The sequence below is a fragment of the Thamnophis sirtalis genome, unplaced genomic scaffold (assembly GCF_051295495.1).
Source record: "Thamnophis sirtalis isolate CommonGarterSnake01/CBP01778 unplaced genomic scaffold, rThaSir2_p1.2 scaffold_5, whole genome shotgun sequence".
Lineage (NCBI taxonomy): Eukaryota > Metazoa > Chordata > Lepidosauria > Squamata > Natricidae > Thamnophis > Thamnophis sirtalis.
Window position 1 is genome coordinate 32,571,377 of NW_028261385.1, and position 22,158 is coordinate 32,593,534.

At 37.6% G+C, this 22,158-nt stretch overlaps 1 protein-coding gene across 5 annotated transcripts in view; it reads left to right on the forward strand.

Annotated features, from left to right (window-relative positions):
• Positions 1-22,158, forward strand: part of MAST4 (microtubule associated serine/threonine kinase family member 4) — a 216,035-nt gene that overhangs the window by 50,514 nt on the left and 143,363 nt on the right. The window contains exon 1 of one of the 5 annotated variants that reach the window (XM_087715583.1): positions 9,741-9,795. The exons of the other annotated variants lie outside the window; for them this stretch is intronic. Coding sequence (XP_087571709.1) covers positions 9,745-9,795 — 51 coding nt within the window. The 5' untranslated portion in view covers positions 9,741-9,744. Of the gene's footprint in view, positions 1-9,740; positions 9,796-22,158 lie in introns of those variants that run through there. 5 annotated transcript variants of the gene reach the window in all.

Genomic DNA, 22,158 nt, shown 5'->3' on the forward strand with positions numbered 1-22,158 from the left:
ATTTAGCTTATTTTGAGTTATTATTCTTGAAAAAGATTTCTGTCCTTCTTGCCTTCTAATCATTGACATTAGAAATGCCGATAAATACTTAAGTAGATCTAAGATTTTATGTAGCCTTACAGTATGTTACAAGTTTGATATTACTGCCGTTTTTCCCAAAACAGGGGCATTTTTGCCTTCCCTCACCCCCCAGAAGCACTCTGCAGGCTTCAGCAAGTCTGGGGGAAGGGAAAAATGCCCCCATGTTGATGAAAAACAGGCAAAAAACGGGCTGTTTTTGCCTTCTCTCACCCCTCCCCCCCGAAGCACTCTGCAGGCTTCAAGCAGGGCTGGGGGAAGGGGAAAATGCCCCAGTGTGGATGAAAAGCCTGCAGAGTGCTCCGGGGCTGGGGAGGACAAAACCTTTTTTTTCCTGACTTACCTCTTCGAAATCTTGGTGCGTCTTATATACCGGTGCGTCTTATAGTCCGAAAGATACAGTACTTTACTTATTGAAGAAGAAATCTTCCACCAGCCTTTCTAGAAATCTAGTGATTCAGTGCAGCTGGTGAATTTGCACCAGTGCCAAAATAATGATCCAAATGCGCCTCAGTGGGGACTGTTTCTGTCACTGACTGAGTGAGTAGTAACTGTCCAATCTTTAAGGCCTCTTGTGTGATATTTTCCCTGACTCACTTAGCATTTGGTAATTAACCATGATGTGTTTGACTAGGACTGTGTCCCAGCAAATACTTCTGTTACAGTCTAGAATTAATTCTTGTTGGATAAATAGAAGTAAGTTCTTCAAAATTTACTTCAGCTGGATAGATAATAAAATGCTCTGAGACATGCGTGTTGATACAGAAAATATATAAAGGTGTTATTAACAGCACTCCCTTTAAGGGATTGTATCAGAAGCCTTGCCGAGTTTATATTTTGTTCTGTCAGAAACATCTGGTTTAACGAGCTTAGACTTACTAGAGGTTGGAAGAATCTTTGTGTGAATGTCATGGTGTTGGCAGAACACTTGTTTTCTGGTGCATATTGTACGGTAACATATTGTACTGCATAAAAATAATCAAAAGTTGCTTTGCAGCCCAAGTTTACCTTCTGGCAGCAATATTGAAAAGCCCCAAAAGGATATTAAATTGCTGCAATAGATAGGGACTGGCATACTTTGCAAAAATTACTTTCAGAATGTAATAGAATTTTAGATTTGCTATTTGTATTCAGTGATTTCTACTTTATTTGCAAAATGATGTATGTTTAAATCTAGCACCTGTAAGTCAAAAGAGATATTTCTGGAAAAAAAAACAATGAGTTTTGTCATTTAGTTTACTTCTGTATCTGAGAATACCTTTTTTCTTATTTTTCTGTTGTTTTTCATCTGGTCTAAGCATATAGCAGAAAATAGTTTTATTTTACAATTTTTTGTTATATATTTCTTACGGCATAGATGTACTCTCTCAAAAACTTTCTTTTATTCTATATTGTTCCCCCCAGCATGTAACTATCTATCCATCTATACGTGGGGGATGGCGGTGGAGGTGTGCGTGCACATGCACAGGCCAGTGTGTGTATAATGTGATTGTGGCCATGTGCGCGTCTTCTCAAAGTGATGCTTTCTGACAGAAAATCAATATTTTTCATAGTAGATTTGATGCAAGATTGGCATAATCCTATTGTAGACTTTGCTAATGGCTAAATACAAACCTGTATTTTTATCTTTCTCATTGGCCTTTGGTAAGAAATGTACCTTTCACCTCTACTCCAAAATGTCCTTGTTTCTCTTTCACCCCTCCTGAAATCTTTTTAAAAAGTTGAAAGTGAAGCAAGAATCTTAAGAATCTAAGGCTTGCCATAGATATTTAAAGTTCCAAGATGGTATTTTGGCATAACTTGCAAGTTTGATAATAACAGGTCCTATTTTTTCTACTTCCTCAAATATTCTGTTGTTTGGGAAACCCTCACAAAAATGATGCTAGGGGAGACCTATATATTGGCTGTCATGATTATAGATCTATCTATCTATAATTATAGATCTATTTCATTTCAAAAATAGAATGTGTGTCTATTTAGAGAACAGAAAAGGTAATAATTTAGTAGTTCATCTTTTAGAAATTCTATACACATTTTGAAATAACTCAGTAACTGTCCTGAAAGGAAAGTATTTGGACAGAGGTATATTAAAATGTGATCAGCATCCTGCAGTAGAAGCTAACATATTTTGCTTCATGCATAAACCATGTATATATTATGAAAATAGATTTAATGTGCTGTGATATATCAAATGAAGAATTATCTGTTAATTTAGTTAGAATTTAAGATATTTACAGGTGCTAGAAACACAATAGTGCTATGATAGAGCGAGGATTGCAAAAAATGCCCTGGAAATGAAAGGATAACCTATAAAAGATGTTTGAAGGAACGATACAGACAATCTTAGAAAAACAAAATGCTATTTTTGGTTTGATAAAAATAATACTAGTAGTGATCCAAGCAACAAAAAGCAAATGTGATTTTTTTTAACCTTAAGCTGCTTGTATTTCCTTTAAGTCTAATGTTCCCACAGCTATGGAAAGGAATTTTACAGAGGATAACTGTCTTAAAATGTACTGATACGCTAAACCACAGTCTGATTAAAATGTTGCATCTATGCCACGGTTTAGCCATGGTTAGGTGAATAATCCACATTGCATGGATTTTATAATACACTTACCTGAAAACAAATGAATTACATTATGACTTAATACGTGCAAACTTAGCAAAATCTTTTCAAAGAATGGAGCTGGATAAAAGGTTAATTATTTGCAATTGGGGCTAACCATGTAGTGCTTTGCTTAGAAGTCCCTTTATAAAAATGTAGTTTTATTATATAGCATCTATACGAAGTGATGTTTAAGTGTTTGAATCCCTCTTGAATAGTCTATTGAGAAAACAATTGTGTAATTATTTGAGGCTCCTTGGATTTCAGTTTTATTTTTTTATTTTGGTTTCCTGAGATACCTTATGCATTTCAACATGCATTTTTATGTTATTTTTTAATGTCTAGTAATCAGAAGTTAATTCCTTTTTGCAAATGCTACTATTAGTAGACTCATTTTGTATACTTTTTAATTGGGAGTATAATCTGATAAAATACCCATTATTTCTTCAGACTCTATCAGCATTTTGCTAATACCATTAGTACTTTGTCAAATAGATATGCCACAATAGGTCATCATGACTTGGATTGTGTGCCCCTTTAGCCTTGGGCAACTCAGGATTTTGATGAAATCCCCCTGTGGCTTGTTTTTTCTTTTCCTAATTGCCAACCTTGGATGCATCTTGGTTTAGGAAATGAAGGGAGTCATAGAAACAATCCTTGGATTACCTGCAGAGAAAGACTGAAACAGGACCTGATCAGGCAGTTAAACTCCCAGGTATAAGCCCATACTTTAACAATAAGGGAGGAAAAGCATCATTATGTCTTCCTTATTGTTGTTGGTAAGCTATTGGCTTTCTTACTTGTGTAGGGTGTTACACTGACTTTTAGTGTATTAAAGAAGATAGACAAAATTGTTCAGAAATGCCACAGTCTTGATTCCTCCTGGGCAGACTCTAATATGAAGGCTGGGATATTAACCAGCTGTTTTATCTGGAATTTGGAGGGGAAAAGTAAATTGAAGAAGTGGTTTAGATATAACTTTTGTGACTGTGGTGAAATTCAATTCTGTGGGCATGGTGTGGTGGGTGTGACTTGGTGGGCGTGGCGTGGTTGGGGGACTGAGTGAGCATGGCCAACTTTACATCATTCATGGCAACCCACCAAGCCACGGCCCCGAACCTACAAAAAAGTTCAGCCGGCCAAGTTTTCTAGCGTTCAACATAGCTGCTTCTCACCTCCTTCTCATGTTTGCTCTGTGTGTATGAGCCTGAGAAGGAGGAGAGAAGCAGCAACGTTGAATGCTGTGGCAGAGAGAAACTGCCATGAGTGGCACTGGCCATGAGTGGCACTGCAGACAGTGGTTGCACATGCACGGCTGGAACAGGGCAGCGGCTGTATACATACACCCCATTGCCTGACGGTGTCACAGTGGAGCTGCTCAGAAGGCGGCGAAAACTATTGCTGGTGGCTAGAGGCTTCTTGGTGTGAAAGATGGCTGTGTTCCCCCCAAGGCACGAAGGTAGGTGAACGATGCGGGCGGCGGCTCCGGGGCAAGGCTGGAGCCAGGGAATGGAGCATTCCACATGGTGAAGACAACATATATAAGGATGGGGTGAATGGGGCGAGCGGCCAGAAGGGGCAAGTAAGCAAGCAGGCAGGCATGGGCGGGGCCAACCAGTGGTGTTTTTACCGGTTCAGCAAACCAATTCAAATCATTGCTACCTGTTTGCCCAAACTGTTGTGAACTGGTTGAATTTCTCCCCTGCTTTGTGAAGTAGAAATTTTAAGAATATCCAGACCAGTTGTATTCACAAACATCTGCAGCACCACCAAAGTCAGCTGCAGCCACGTGGTGGTGATTTTCAATGTCCCAGTTAATTTCCCACAAGCAAAGTCAATAGGGAAACTGGCTGGAAGCCAGACATTTTTCCTACTCACACTGTTTTTTTGTCCACCTATGGTAATTCTGTTTATCTCTTTAGGTAAATAAATATAACAGATGATTCAATGGGTTGCAAGCAGTCTAATAAGATAACAGACCTATCAATGTGGTCATAGGGGTCGAAAGCAACATGGCACATAATCAATTAATGAAAGAATTACAGCAATAATACAATACAGTAACACACTTCCTGCCAAACTATAGATACTGTTAAGTGTAGAAACACACAGGCACATGCAGGCATATTTGGTGGGTCTGATACTGCCAAATGTGGAGCAGCCACTGGTTGTGAATCTAATTCAGGATTTGGTATTATTGGTGGTAATTTAAGAATTACAGTTGAGTGTTGAAACACATCAGACACAATTTATTTCTGTATTTCTGTTTTCTTCTGTTCAATAAGTAATGTCTAAATATTATCTCTGGTATAAGAAAAGGCGCCAATTCTTTCTTTGACATTTCTGATTGTCCAGTTACATTCTTCTCTATAGTTTCTTGCTAGTACAGTTTGTCTAACTGAGGAAATATTCAGCGTAAGAATATTGTTCAAATTTTGTAAATAAGAAACTTCATTTGCATTTATTACCTGCGGATAAGTCCCAGTTTGGAATATCCTTGAGATTCTTCCCTAGATAACTTGGTCCTGTGCCATTAAGAGCTTTAAAGGTGGTGGGCAACACTCGGAAGCAAACTGACAATCAGGGCAGCTCATGCAACGGTGGTGTTACATGGGCTACCCTGCACAGCTGCATTCTGTGCCATTGGTAGCTTCTGAATACTTTTCAAAGGTAGCCCATGTAGAACGCGTTGCAGTAGCCCAAACACACGCTGACCAGGGCATGAGTGACTGAGCGCACATCTTAGACTGTTAAGAGACAGTTGTTAAGTGAAATTTTGCCCCATTTTATGACTTTTCTTGCTACAATTGAATCAAGTGAATCGCTGCAATTGTTAAATTAGCAACAAGGTTGTTAAGTGAATCTGGCTTTCCTATTGATTGTGCCGCACACAAGGTCACAAAAGGTGATCGTGCGATCCCGATCATGCAACCATCATAAATATAAGTCAGTTGCCAAGCATCTGAATTTTGATTATGTGACCATAGGGATGCTGCAATGTTCTTACGTGTGAAAAATGGTCCTAAGTCACTTTTTAGTGCACTTTTTTAGTGTTGTAACTTTGAACGGTCATTAAATTAATGACCGATCATTAAGCCAAGGACGGCCTGTACTGTTATTCCAAATGGCAGTGAAGCAGTAGTGGGCCGCTGATCTTGAGAGCAAAGTGACCTGTGTCTTGTGGCTGCCCTTAGGTAGCAGTGAAATGCTTGTATATTTCAGCATATTAACTATTCTCCTTGGGGTGACGGTTGGGACAAGCAAGGATGCACCTTAGTTATCTACATCTGGCTTCTGAGTTTTTCCACATCTTGTTAACTGTGGGGTAGGAAAGGGAATGTAGTAGGATGTCCCAAAGGTGCTTTTTCAAAAGGCAACTGGACTGGGCTTTCTTTATTTTCCCTGGAAGACGTTTCCCTTCTCATCCAAGAAGTGAACAAGGGAAAATGATGGCGAATGAAAAGATTCATTTTCCTTGCAGTCATCTGGTTGTTAGCATTCTCTTTGAGGGTCATTGAGACCACTTGGAAATTTATCTGTGCCCTCAATGTCACCTGAATAGTGCAAATGGATGTAGAGAGTGCTAATGACCAGATGACTGCAAGAAATATAAATCCTTTTATTCACCACTATTCATTCTGAACTGAAGTTTCTTGGATGAGAAGCAAAATGTCTTCAAAGAAAAACAATAAAAGTTGCCTTTTGAAAAAGCACCCTTTTGACAACCATGACCTGGGTGACTAAGAATCTCCATAGACAAATGCTGTAGGATATTGTATGTGAGATTTGTAATAGAGGAGGGAGGTTGTTCAGCTTGTAATCATGAACAGGGTTGCTGAGTGTACATTAAATCATCTTCATAATTGTTACACACTACTGGGCAATACCACTGGCCCAATAATATGTATGAATGTTTTTTATGAAGCCCTTTTTTTCTGAAAGGGAGAATGGATCAGTCAGGAAAAGTTCGATAATATATTGAGACCATGAGGTTCTGGATTGGCAGGAGAGTTTCCCAAATCTTTGGCATCACAGGACTTAACTATGTTTTGCTTGTCGTGGGCTTGACAGATGCTTTAGAGTTCACAGCTGTCAGATCGACCATGGACCTGATCTAAGTTATCTCTGGCCCGAGATACAGGGAGAATGTATGTTTTGAAAGGCAGCCCATTAACAAACTTGTCGCTACACCATGTAGGACTTTACAGGTGACAATCATCACCTTTAATTTGGAAGCTTACTAGTGCAGCAGAGGTGTGATGTGTGATGTAGGTGTAACATGAAGTGCCCATGCCAATGCATTTTAGCCCAGTGGCAGCTTCAAATGCTCCTCAAGGGAAGCCTCATGTAGACTGCAGTTCTGTAATCCAATAGGAAGAGAGTAAGGCATGTCACTATAAGTTAATCTTCCCAGTCCAGAAACAGGTTACTGAAAATGTCCCAGTGCTCAATGTTCAAGCTCCCATTTTCAGACCTGCCCAACCCTTATTGCTAGCAGTCTTGCTTTCAAGGTTTTTCAGAAGCCACTGCAAAGACACAGTGCTTCACCAGAGGTCATAGTGCTCTCTCTCTCTCTCTCTCTCTCTCTCCACCTCCCTCCCTCCCTCTTCTCCCACCTTCACTCTCTCCTTCTCCCCCTCTCCCTCTACACGTGCATATGAACTTACACATAGACTCCCACATGCCCCTCACACACAAAAGATTTTTTTCATGTATTATTTTTGTTGGTTTGCTTTTGTTCTTTCTATATTTTTTCTGTGCTGTAAAAGAGAAAAACAGCCAATTTCCAAAAGAGCCAATGAGTTCTTAACACTGACCTAATAATTGCCTCCATTAACCAAGAAAGGGAAATTTCTAATAACACCAAGACTAAATATTAGATCACTTTTTCCAAGACCTTAACTCTGAACTGTTGTTAAACAAATGGTCATAGGACGACCTGTAGACAGAGATATTTCACTTTAATTTCTTTTACTACCCTGTTTCCCTGAAAATAAGACCTCCCTGGATAATAAGCCCATTCAGGCTTTTGAGTGCAAATGCTAAAATAAGCCCTCTCCCCAAAATAAGCTTTCCCTGAAAATATTGCAATACAGCAGTAGCCATGAGGTGGTTTATGGTTTATGGTTTATGGTTTATTATTTATAGGCCGCCCTTTTCCCTGAGGGGACTCAGGGCAGCTTACAATATATAGGGAGGGGAGTACAAGACAGTAAGACATAAAACAATACATAAGTAAAAATAGTACACAACATTCATCATTAGGGTGGGGACGGATTATGATCTTTATCCCCAGGCCTGACGGGATAGCCAGATCTTGAGGGCTGTGCGGAAGGTCTGGACGGTGGTGAGGGTACGAATCTCCACGGGGAGATCGTTCCAAAGGGTCGGAGCTACTACTGAAAAGGCTCTCCTCCGTGTAGTTGCCAGTCGACACTGACTGGCGGATGGAACTCGGAGGAGGCCTAATCTGTGCGATCTAATAGGTCGCAAGGAGGTAATTGGCAGGAGACCATGCTTGCCACCTCCTGCAGCTCAAAAATAATAAGACCTCCCCAACAATAAGGCCAAGTGCTTATTTTGGGGAGGGGGGGTCAGAAGAAAATAAGACCCTGTCTTATTTTTGGGGAAACACGGTAGCTGATGATGATGTTATCCATTCAGTCGTGTCCGACTCTTGGTGATTCTATGGAGCAGGTCTTCCACATCTTCCAATCTTGCATTAATTCTTTGAGGTTTTTCTATGCTGTGGCTGATGTCAGCTTTGATGGTGTCTTGTTGCTTACGTATCCTTAGATTTTGTGGATTAATTTAAAGTTATTTCCAAAAACAAATATTCATATATTTGTTATTCATATATTTAAAAAGATTGCTTTTTAGTGGGGATGCAAATATGTGTTTGCAAGATTTTGTCATGTAAGTATAAAGAGAATGGCAGGGCCCATTTATGAAGCATGAAATGCAATCAATTTACTTGGTAGATAGACATTTAAATCCCTAAGCAATTTTTAATGATGCAGTCTAATCAATTGATTTCAAGTTTAATAGCCTGATGACAGCTTCAAAAAATCAATAATTGGGATAACCTAAGCTTAAAGTGATAAGTAAACTCAAATAGCTTTCCCCTTTTCTTTTAAAATTTGTCTAGAAATCACAAAAAACTCAAAAAAATGAGGCTTTGTTTTGTTGTCAAGCTGAGTTTTATTTCCCTTTGATATTCAGTCATTTTTCTCTGCTGAAATACAGAAAGAATAATTTAAAGCTTTAAATATATCTGAATGTTGTGGTACACTGGTTTTACAATATGCAGTGATCTAAATCTCAACATTAAGTACCTTTCTATTTGAGACTGGAATAAAATGAAAATGATCAGAGTACACAACTGAGATCAGAGTGTGAAATTATGCATGATGGTAGAAATAATATTTCTGTCTATGGCTTTCTTTTCTGAGGTGAACTTTCTAACTGATAATTGGTTTTTTAAAATCAGATATTAATCCTGGATGTAGTGATATTTTAAATGGTTTTGTATCCTGAGACAATTACTATTTCTTAGGAAGCTAAATAACTGTCACTGTTTTTTAGAACCAGTGAGCTATGTTGTTTGAATACCCAGCTCTGTTTCAGTTTTTCCATGATTGGTCTTAATTTCTCTCTTCACTTTAGGTGCCACTGCTAATTAACTCAGGCATTTTTTACCTCACCGCTTCCTCTCAAAAACTTGATCTATAGACTGTGCTTAAAACGGCATGCTAGCACAGGATGGCAGGCGTATTGTTCTATGCGAATAACAATCCTCTTGCAGGATTTCCTCTGTCAAATAGCTACTCCTGTCTAGATAAATTTGTTAGGTGTCTGGAGCCCACTTGCTGCTTTGTAATACAGCACTGCAAACATGCATGAGCTCAGAAGTTGCTGAGTGAATAACTGGCTAAAGTCAGCTGACTATTCCTTTCCAATCAGATAAACTGTGATGTAAGTGTTTAGCAGCTGCTAGGATCTGAATAAGTGAGCCGAAGTCTGAGATACTAGAGCATGGCTATATTGTTATAGAAGGAATGAGGGAGAGAATGGACGAGTCCAGCATTCTGAGAAGGCGAGGGCTTCAGGTAAGGCTATGTAGCTCTTTGAGAGCTATTTTCTCAGTGAATAATTTTGTTGTAAAAGTTTCATTTGCATTTATGCCCTGGGCAAAAAATGTAGAGACAATTTTAAACTATTGATTACTATGTTTCAAGTACAGCATGATAAATGGTTCATCAGTGAAGTATTCCTTGTCAGAAAGCTGCCTGCTTTTTTTCCTCTGAGGATGTAGAATCATACCTCTTTTACTAACATTCACCTGAACAAAAAAGCTCTTAAAAAAAGATACAGTCTGACGTTACAGTCTTATCTGCTCTTTCAGATAGAGTAAATAGATCACTGATTCCCTTATAAAGAAATGTTTTAAAAGCAACTTAAATGGGAAAGTATTTAGCATTCAGGTAAATATGAACAGCTCTAGAGAATTTCAAATGTTTTGAAAATTTAAGCAAAAAATAAAAAAAAGGCAAACAACCCTGCATGTTTTAAAATGTTTTGAATTTTCAGCATTCACTGTACATATTTGGCAAATGTGGAAGCTATTAGTAATACTGTTTTTAAGCCTAAAACATCAATGATGCTTCAGTGTGATTGTTTTTGGTTAACATATTGGCAAAGAAAATTACTTTTCTGGGAATGTGAACAAAGTTTTAGCATTCTTTGAATTCATTGCCAGATAAATAATTTCAGAATACTTAGCTTATCGTTCAAGATTTCTGAGTTATTATATATGTTCAGACACGTTATGCCTTTTGTTGTCTGGACTTGTGGATGCTTAGAATTTCAAAACTTTTTGTCTTGTCAACTTAGTGAATTAAACTCTCACAAATCAGTGTTCAGTGTTATACTTGTAAGCAAAGAATAAAACATAATTAACATGATTGAAGACAGATGAAGTACCACTCTTAAACCTCTTTGTTTTCTGTTGTTAAAGAAAAAAATTGCTTAGGTCATTCATCTTTGACTAAACTTCCTTTCCCATGTTTTCTATGCAATTCTATTGTTTCATTGTACTCAAAGAAGCTATGTTACTGCCACTGTAACTTTGCAGATATTTAGTTACTGAAAATTCTTAAACTTTTAAACCTATAAATGAAAGTTCTTACTGAAATAACTATTTTGCTGAAATACATGGCTATTTTGACAATTATTATAGTGAGATCATTATTAGTTAACCAAATCTTTTGGGTTTTTTTGATAAAACATATAGCCTTAAAAAGAATATATTTTGTTTATATTAACACTGGTCACAAGAATAGTCATGTATTGATTATATTAAATAACTCTTATGATCTGAATGTATTAAATAATTGGGATGATTACGATTAAAATAAATAGTTTTACTATTAGAAGCATTAATGAATTTCTTGAAACTAGGATTTAAAAAAAGTAAGTTTTACTTTATTTTTAGTAAGTGCTAATAGTGCTTATCAAAGACATATAATTTGTTCTTTATGAAATAAATTTATCTATATGAATCAAGTATTTTTTGCTGTATATTGAAAATACTATCTAATTTTACTACTGATTTTTTGAACTATGCTACCAAAATAAATGCAAAAACTGTTTAAGTACTTAGTTTTTCAACTTTATTGATTTTCTTTCTTGCCTCTCATTCAGCTGAGAATTTCACATAGGCAAAGAAATTTTGAGCTTTGATTTCTTTGAACATTAAAGTTAAGAAAACATTCCCCAGTGTGGCTTTAATATTTATTCAAATGTAACATTTATTTGTTTCTTTGTATTTTATTTACAGCAATAAGGGCCTGGTATCTTTGTGCTTACATTCACTAAGGAAAAATGTGATTCCCTAAGATATTAGAACTTTAATTAGTGCTGACCAGACCTTGATCACATTAATTGACCTTAGTTTTCTTGCACTAAAGGGATGATATTTTATTAAGACTGCAGTGGCCAGTATATTGACAGTGAACATCAGTGTGCCTGAATTTTTGGTATCGGCTAGGCTCTTTGTCCAACTGGCCTTAAAATATTTTTAAAAATTCTTTCAATTTAGCGAACAGGGAAGAGATTACATGACATATTGCCAAAAAAAAATAAAAAAAAATGCCATTAATCAATTGGACTGTGCAGTGCTTCAGATATGATTCAAAAAATACAATTTGGAGCATGGACATAGCATTTGCCTTTAACTTTTAAAATTAGCAGACCTTGTCTTGGAAATTGCACATCTGCCAGTTGTTCCAGGAAAAGACATGGCTGTGTTAAAGAGTTATAGAGAAGTGCTATGGACATATCCTTTCCATACCTTGAAAGACCTTTTTGGAATAGAATCTAAATCTTCACAAAACTCTTAATATCCATTATCATTTACATTTATTGGATTGTCTCTCGTACAATATGTGGTTGGTGGAGATTATTAGGGTGATGATGTTTTGTGTATGTTCTGTATACATATGCTTTACTTTCTTGGTTTATGTATGTGTGTTGCATATGTGTGCTTAATGGTACATTTTCTATATATTTCTTAAGCATTATTAACTTCAGTTCTGCATAGGTAAATATGTCATTTAGCATCTGAGACTCAGAGTCTACCTCTCAGTAATAAATTCCAAAATTTTGCAGGATTTGAGTAATTTCAATTTGATTTATTTATTTATTAGATTTTTATATCTCCTTCAAGGTGGTAAATATACATAATGCTCCTTCCTTCTCCTATTTTCCCACAACAGTCATAACCCTGTGAGATGTGTTGGGCTGAGAGAAAGTGACTTGCCCAAGGACACCCAGCATTCTTACCTAGTGAGAATGAATATTAAATAAATATTAAATGCTTCAGTATTAAACTGAGATTATGATTGAGAAAATTAAGATTTCATGCAAAGGTACTACAATTTCATATTTGGCAGTTTCACAATATATTTTTTTAATTCTAAAAATCAAATGTTTAAAAATTAGGGAATTAGAATTGATGGACATGTGTTTGAAAGCACTGTGTTGCTGACTCCTTGCTATCATGGGAATAAATTGGTCTTTATATGCAATTATTATACATACAAAAACAGTGTGCTAATTAGTTTTATTAGTGGAAATAATTGTAGGTGTAATGTTGATTTATTGGAAAGGTTAAAGATATATGGACTTGTCTCTTTCTGTCTAAGTTAGCATGAATTGAGTAGGGAGAAGGAATATGGTAGGACAGGAATCAATAATGTTGGCAAATCAGTTGCATACATTTATTTGAAATTACTTAGGAGAATGGTGGATTGTTACTTTCCAGGCTGTGATAAAAGGGAAAATGGATTTTCCCAAGGTACAGCTTACTGTTTATTAGGCATCAGATGAAAGTCTACTTTGGACCTCTATAATGGTAGATTATCTTGCATATTCTGACACTATTAGATTAATTGAAAAAAGTGTTAGCATTAATTTAATGATTTGTGTAGCTTTATCGTGTTTATATGGATCAGGTTTACTTGGGCAACATTTGACTATGATGAGCATCTTTAGTGTAAGGGCTGGAATGAAAGCAGAAACTGTCAAACTAAGATCCCCCCCCATGCCTTTCTTACTTGTTTGAAACCCCAGGGACCTGCTTTTGCTACAAACTTTGCTAATTCCAACTGAAGCAAATTCATTTGTTTACAAAAGTTTTATTTACTCAGGACCTGTATTATTAGCCTTTATTATAACTATGGGGACTGCTTTTTTTTAAATTAAATTTTGAGGATTTGTCATGGGAAATTTAAGACCTCACCATGTAATTATTGCTTAGATGATACGTCTCTCCATTTAAATTGCACAAAATTATTCCCCTTTCTTGGTCAAGGAAAGGATGTAGAATAGGGATGTACAAAACATCCCATGCATAAACTCTGTCCCCTGCCTGAACTGAAACACAAATATTTGGATTGTTTGGTCCATGCACAGACTGGGAGCGTTTATTTTGGGCAGAAGTGATTTGAAAGAAGGAGGAAGAAACCAGTTTTAGCTGAGGGGAGGCAGAAGAGAGAGGGAAGGAAAGGAGATCAAAAGGTGTTGATGAAGGTTAGCCAGGTCTGAGGTTGTGATGGCTGAAGGAAAGGAAATAAGAAAGAAGGCAGGCCAATGAAATATGCTGCTAGGAATTGGTGGCAGTCATAAAAGCTGAATGGCTTAGAGGGGAGCATGCTATGAAAATGCTGGGGTGAGTATGTTGGTAAGGCATGACACAATGGGAACTGCTATGGGGAAGAGGAAAGAAAAGAGGTGAGGCACACACCAGCCCTGCTCTATTCAATCCCTTTGGATTTTGTTTTATTTAAAAACCTAGCACTGATGATGTTACCTAGTTTGGGTAATGAAATGTCTTAAAAAAAAACATGAAACAAGCAAGCTCGGCTGGCACCAAGGACCCCTCATTTCAACCCTGAGCTACAAATATTCTCCTTTATTTGAAACCCGTCCCGATTTGTATAGATTAAATTTATATACCACCCATTTGCCACCCATTTGCTATCCAGAGTGACTCTGGGCTGCTTACAATACAATAAAATAATATAAAAACAATTGTAAAATACAGGAATAATTAAGCAATGTTAGGAAACCATGGCAGAATTGGTAGAATTTTTGAAAGATATAGTTTGTTCTGGATTTGAAGCAAATTTAATTTTGGAGACAGAGAGAAGGGACAGGAAGTAACACACAATTCTAAGCCCACAAAAACTTAAACTGGCATGGAAGCTGAATACTAAAAAAAATTAAACCCTAAGGTTTTAAAACACTTGGGTAAGGAGGTAGGTTTAAATTGACGTTAAATGTATATATGATGGGATTTATAGAAGGTGTTCTATAGTTACAGGCAGTTCTCAATTTAGTACAGTTTGTTCAAAGTCACAACAGCACTGAAAAAGTGACTTATGACCATTCTTCACACTTTATGACCATTTTAGCATCCCATGGTCACATGATCAAAATTCAGACACTTGGCAACTGACTTATATTTATGATGGTTGCAGTATCTCAGGGTCTTGTGATCACCTTTTGTGACTTTCTGACAAGCAAGTCATTGGGAAGCCAGATTCACTTAATAAAGTGTTACTAACTTAATAACGGTAATGGTTCACTTAACAACTGTAGCAAAAAGGTCATAAAATGGGGCAAAACTTATTTAACAAATGTCGCATTTATCAATAGAAATTTTGGGCTGAATTGTGGTCGTAACAATGAATAACAGGACTTACCTGTTCAGAGTTGACTGAGTAGGAATAGTGTCAGGTCCAAGCAGTGGTGGGTTACGACTGGTACGCTCCAGTAAGGGCGTACCGGTGCCTGCTGGGAGCACCAGGTACCGTTCCAGTATGGTGCTCCGGAGGGCCCACCTACCCGCCCGCGCTCCTTACCGGTATTTGAAGCTTTTAGAGCTTTTGCGCACACACATGGAGCGTACAGAGCGTCATGGAGGTATCGTGTCATGGGTGGTAAGTATGCATGCATGAGCTGTGCGTGTGTGCGCTGCATGAGTTCATGTGGTGGATGCCTGGCCCCATTGCACCGTACCGATTGCAATGGGATCCGGAACCCACCACTGGGTCCAAGCCCCAGAAATGAAACAGTGAGATCCACTCAAGAATGGATCTTATTGGTTTGCACATAATAGAATCTTGCCAGACTAAAGCTGTGACATTCTACCCTAACTGATATACCATGGGATATTCTGGGATATGGCTACTCTGAATATTTTCTTTCCCCACCATCCAGTTCAGGACTATGCAACTCTTGTCTCTTGTTTTGGGTCTTTCTCTGGAATGTCCTTCTTCCTTCCTGGGAAGCTGCAGTACTACTGCTGACTCCCCCCCCCCCCCAAAAAAAAAGTATTTTCCTTCAGTAGCACATTGCATTGCATATACAGGTCATTTGAACATAAGCTTATTTTGATTGACACATTTTAATCTTGAATTTTGTAATTCCATGAAATAATTATAGGGTAATGAGCTACTGCTTGCTCTTCATTTTAAAACAGGGAAACATGTTCTTAGAGAATAAATATTTTCTTCTTTTCATAGCCAGCCTAGAGATAGCTAAGCAGACTATGTATTCAATTCAATTTTGGATAGACATGATATGCAGCATAGCGTTGATTATGGAAAAACTAATGTTCAGGCTTAGAATGGCTAAACATTAGCTAAATGATATACATAGGTTCTATCATATCTCAAAACCTAAAATGGATACCTAACATCAAAAACATCATCAAAAAAGTACAACAAAGAATGTTTTTTCTGCGCCAACTCAATAAGCTCAAACTGCCCAAGGAGCTGCTGATACAGTTCTACAGAAGAATTATTGAATCTGTCATCTGCACCTCTATAACTGTCTAGTTTTGTTCTGCAACTCAACAAGATAGACACAGACTTCAGAGGGTAATCAGAACTGCAGAAAAAATTACTGGCAACCTGCCTTCTATTGAGGACCTGTACACTGCAAGAGTCAAAAAGAGGGCTGTGAAAATATTTACAGACCCCTCACATCCTGGACATAAATTGTTTCAACTCCTACTCTCAAAACGATGCTATAGAACACCGTACATCAAACAACTAGACACAAGAACAGCCCCCCCCCCCCCGCCGCCGAATGCCATCACTCTGCTAAACAAATAAATCTCTCACCACTGTCAAACTATCCACTAAGGCTGCATTACCATTACTATTAGTCTTCTCATCGTTCCTATCACCCATCTCCTCCCACTTATGACTGCTGGACTGTAACTTTGTTGCTTGTATCCTTACAATTTATTGATTGTTTCCTGATTGTTTATTTGTACCCTATGACTATCCTTAAGTGTTGTACCTTATGATTCTTGATGAATGTATCTTGTCTTTTTATGTATACTGGGAGCATATGCACCAAAGACAAATTCCTGGTGTGTCCAATCACAATAAAGAATTCTATTCCATTCCGTTCCGTTCTGTTCTGTTCTAGAATAATTCTATTCTATAGGGGATTTGAGTTCTCATGTGTGTGTATGTGTACATGCACATTTCCATGCACATTCCTTGATCCTTTTTATTTGTTGGAAAATTTCTAGTAAAGTTTGCAAACCTCTCTGCATGTTTGTTAGTGTATAGCCAGAAACAGAACAAACACCTAAGCTTTCAGGAGAGGTGTTATGCTGGTTAGATGCCTCTGTGGGAAGCTCAAAAGTAGACGAAACACAGCAGTGGAATCTTCAGTTATGAAATGGTTCTGACTGAGGGAAATTTCTTTGGAAGGAGAAAATGGGGACCACCTACTTGTGCTGTGAAAGAGCGCCTCAAAAGAAGACCACAGGAATATAGTTTCTTTTTTGTGGTTGATCATAGGTCCATCGGTTGGGGAGCTGAGGGATTTATTACATGTCATTAACTGCTTCATGGACATATGACTGGTAAAAGTCTCATCTTCTTAATCACTTTATGATTTAATTACTTTACAACTTAAAGGAGATATTCCAAATAACAGTAAAGACGAAAGCCTCTCAGCAAGTTCCTTCTTTTTGAAATTAAGAAAAATATATATGCTATTTTAAAGGATTTCATTTTGAAAGCAAAAAGCTTAAGGAGATTGTGGACTAAGAAAGTTTTAAACAGACAAAAGGAACATTTTAAAAAATAATTTTTTTCTTATGAAAAGTGCGTTTGAAAATAGTAAAATTAATTAGACTGGAAGTTCATGAAAATGTTTGTCATGATTGTTTACTTTTAAATGTCATGATTGTTTACTTTTAAAGACAGAAGTAATTGTTGGATACTATAAAACAAAAATATGAATATACGGGCTAATTTACACTGAGACTGTAACTATGGAGACCTAATTGGGACTAAAGTGTTAAAGATAGAGAGAAGCAAAGCAAAACAAAAAGCCTGCCTTTACTTCCATTGTAGCAATTGACACTCCTTCACTTTTTCACCATGGCAACCATAAGAAAAACTGCTAAATTGGGAGAGGGATGCAGGGGTTCACTAGAACAAATTACAAGTAAAGGTACTTTACGAGAATGCAGAAAGTGTTTGAATAATTTTGCAATAAGTTTACTGCAACAGTTGCAGGGTTTAAAGAAAATCTGAAAGAAGTTAAGAAAATAGAAGAATCTATAGGGCAAAAGAAGCAGACTTAAAACAAATCAGCTGACAAAATTATGGAAATGAAGACAAATTGTAACTAGAGTGAAGGAAAAGGCATTCAATATAATAATGCTATTATTGTAACCCTATGATTCCAACTGTGGCATACAACACAGTTTGGAAGAATGGGCTGTTATACCAAGTGGGCCATATTATCTCCTGTAAAAAACTCTGTCGACTATTTCATAAAATACTGAGTGATAGACAACATAAGTAAGGTAAGAAAGTTAAACAACAACTTCCCCAAAAGCTCTGTAATGACACCTACACTATTTAACTTATACCTATCAGCTATTCCAGTGATAAGAGGACACAGATTTGGATATGCTGATGGTTTGGCCATAGCAGCGCAAAAGAAATACATGGTCATGGCAGACAGCTTCTTGTCCAAAGATCTTAGGATCTTGAGAACATTTTTCACTGACTAGGGACTTATTCCTAGCACCAGCAAAACAGTAATTGCATACAGCATATGAAGCCCCAAAGATCTATTTAAACAACAACTTACTCCCCTATAAGCATCATCCCAAGTAATTTGGAGTAACATTGGACTGGACTCTCGCATAAGATAGATCTAGAGAAAATGGCTGCAAAAAATCAATACTCGGAACAACATACTGCAGAAATTATGTGGAATTAAATGGGGAGGTTCAGCTGTCACCCTCAGGGTGACATCACCCATCAGCCCATCACCCATCAGCCCATCAGCACTAGGGCTGATATTCTCTGCAGCAAAGCACTATGCCCCTGTATGGCCCGCAAACTAATGTGCTGAAGCTGACCAGGCTAAGGACATGTTCTGACCTAGGCTTTCTGATACAGTAAAAAGCATATGCTTAGTCCCAAACACCCATAAAACACCCTTTTATTTCAATGGCTGTGAATTATGTTCATTCACAGCCCATAATGAGTCACAAATAGTTTGTAAAGAGTCCAACAGAAGTCTGCCACAATCCTAAGACCTAATTAGAAATTAGCTTTGCAAGGCCACACAGAGCAGAAAGTCAAAACGAAGCTTCTGGTTGGAATTTAATCTGACCAGAACGAACAAAGTTGCTTCCTGCAAAGGCTCACATCCCTTTATGTCTTATGGGAGGGGCCCAGAGGTGGGTTCCTACCAGTTCGCACCTATTTGGTAGAGCCGGTTCGTCAAATCTACTGAACCGGTTAGAAGAGGTTCCACCAGTGCACCCAGAAAGCAGGTCACACCTACAGAAGAGGTTCCAAATTTTTTTGAAACCCACCACTGGTCCTTGGATATGATTATTCTACACTATCATGCTCATATTTATAAAACTCAGTGCCTCTGTGAAAGGTAAGGATGACTACTGCATTTGTGGTGCAATCAGAACATTGCGTGTGTTGAAGTTGTTTTAATGCAAACCAAAGATACCTTTTAAAAAACAAGTTTACATCATATTCTTATGCATGCCAGTGCTGTGTGTGAGGTAATTTAAGGTGGTTCTGACAAGTGTCGTTGGCATCTTCATATCCGGTCACATGGGTGGCAAGCCACTCCCATTCGGTCACATGGGCAGCAAGCCACTCCCACAAAGGAGGCCACACTCACAGAGTAGGTTCGAACAATTTTTGAAACCTACCACTGGGGGCCAATCATCTCCAAGCCTTACTCTGGAGTTGTCCCTTTTGTCTGAACTTTTCTTGCCTTCTGACAGCTCTGCGCATGTGCACACTGGGAACAGGCACCCCCTGTTCCTCTGCCTCACTGATATCTGACTCTGGCCCTGGCCCCCTCTCTGCCTTCGATGTACAGCCCTCGTCCGAGCATTCCCCAGACTCCAGGACTGGCCTATGTTCTTCCCCAACATCCTCACTGTCCGAGTCTGCTGCCAGCTCTGCAAGTTGCCACAACAGGACGAATACCTAGTAGGCAGAATTCTCCCCCCTATTTTCCTCCCCAAAAACTGTGTGCCTTATACTCTGAAAAATATGGTATTTCCAAAGAGTTTGGACTCAGCAGTCTATGTCTGGGATATTTTAAAAAGGCTTGACAAACTTTGAAAGAACTTCTAGAAAACTGCCTGATGGGAAAGCTGAATCTTTAGATCATTTTTATCTATTGGTACAAATTAGGAACTGTCCTTAATGTTTTAAATATAAAATCCAGTCATTTTACCAGAAGCAGATGTTGGTGAACTAGTCACTTCCTATAGAATCCTGAGAACAATACATCTTGTTGATTTAATGCAAGCTGGTCCCCTCAGAGAGTTCAGCATGCTATTTATTACCTACAAACAAATCCCTACATGATTTGAGAGAAGGATATCTGCATGTTAATTGTATAGTCATATAATATGTAATTATATATCCTGCTTTATTATTTAATAGAATTATATCATTATGACAGAAACATAAATTATATTTATAAATATACATTATAATAGTGGAATGATGCAAAAAAAATCAAGCAATACTCATCAGAAAGTTTGCAACCACACTTTGAACTCTGCAGTCTTTTAATTATCCTACCTAATTGCCCAATTCAATTGAACTTGCTTAGGAAGCATGGCTATATTCAGTTTATTATTAAACAGTTGTGAGTCTCCTCAAAAGTAACCTAAGGCATTCTGAAATATTACGTGACCTCTGGCTTACAAGGTTTTCAGTGAGTTAATCTGACTCAGAACACTTTTTCAATCTTTTTTTTTAAAGATAGGATTGTACTTCTGAAAGGAATTAAATGAAAAATTTTGAAGATTTTAGGTATGACTTTACCTGCCAGTAGAGTACAGAATTAAGAATACTATACTTAGAAGATCTTATTCCAACAGAGATAGTCTAACAATTGTTATTCAAAGTCTGGTAACATTCAGCGGTGGCTCAGTGGCTAAGAGCCTGAGGTTGTCGATCAGAAGATTGGCAGTTCAGTAGTGAATCCTAGCGCCTCATAACGGAGTGAGTTCCTGTTACTTATCCCAGCTTTTGCCAACCTAGCAGTTCAAAAGCACATAAAAATGCACGTAGAAAAATAGGAACCACTTTGGTGAGAAGATTATAGCGCTCTGTGTGTCTTCAGCATTTAGTCATGACCATGTGACCACGGAGACATCTTCGGAGAGAGCTAGCTCTTCGGCTTAGAAACGGAGATGAGGACTGCTCCTAGAGCCAGCAACGACTAGCACATATGTGCGAGGGGAATCCTTATCTTTATGTTTAACATTCAGTTTAGTGCATGGATATCCAATCTTTTGGCTTGCCTGGGCCTCACTGAGTGCAGAGGAATTGTCTTGGGCCACATATAAAATATATAATATAGTTAATGGATATAACTTACATAATGATGATAAAGGTTTATGATTTTGGGAGGTGGCATAACTAGTTGTCCAGAGCTGTATGTGGCAGAAAAAGCCACAAATTGGACATATCTGGTTTAGACTCTGAGCATGGGTGTTCTTTTAAAGATTATTTCGAAACTTCATTCATTGCAAAAATCATGTTCAAAGTGTTTGAGGTGTGACTGCCTTAAATGACTGCAGCTTCTACATTAAACTGATGAGGTATTAAGATATTACTTATTTTTGAAAGCCAAACCAGCAATGGTGCCGAGCTTCTAAAATGTCCCATTTTGTAAAGAATCAGATATTTTTTATAAAGACTTTATATGCCTAGATCAGTGTTTTTTTTCAAACTTGGCAACTTTAAGATAAACAGACTTCAATTCTTAGAATTTCTATTATTATGCAAGGCTTTTTAGAGTGCTTAATGTAAATTTTTATTGTGAACAATGTGTTGGTTTAGTTATTTATATTATGTTTTAAGAACATATATCAGTCTGGAAGCTTTCATACTGAAGAGCAATGCTCACTAATATATAAATATTGAATGCTACTATTGGAAACTGTTTGCAGAATTTGTCACACATGAGAAAATCTGAACAAATATATTTAATGTTAACGAACATATCATGATCAGAAATAATCATCACATTCTTTCAACGTCTTCCAAGCAGCAGCATCTGGAGACACTCATTGTGACAAAATCAATTTTCATGAATGAAAGTGAATATGCGTATCCCAGGATACATATATGGGTATCTGGGATCCAATCTGGGTTGATCACCAAGACCGAAGTTTTGTTTTCTGAGCTTTCGGACTCCTGTTGGAGCCCATCTTCAGGGAACATCTCTCTAGAAATCAATATTGCAGAAAATTAGTTCTGTCCATTTTGGGCACACAAGCAAAGTCAGGGTTTCTTTTGTGATGCTGCAATGCTACTTTTATCACTATAATCCTTCCTTGCTCCCCTTGAGGGTTGCCCCTTGACCAG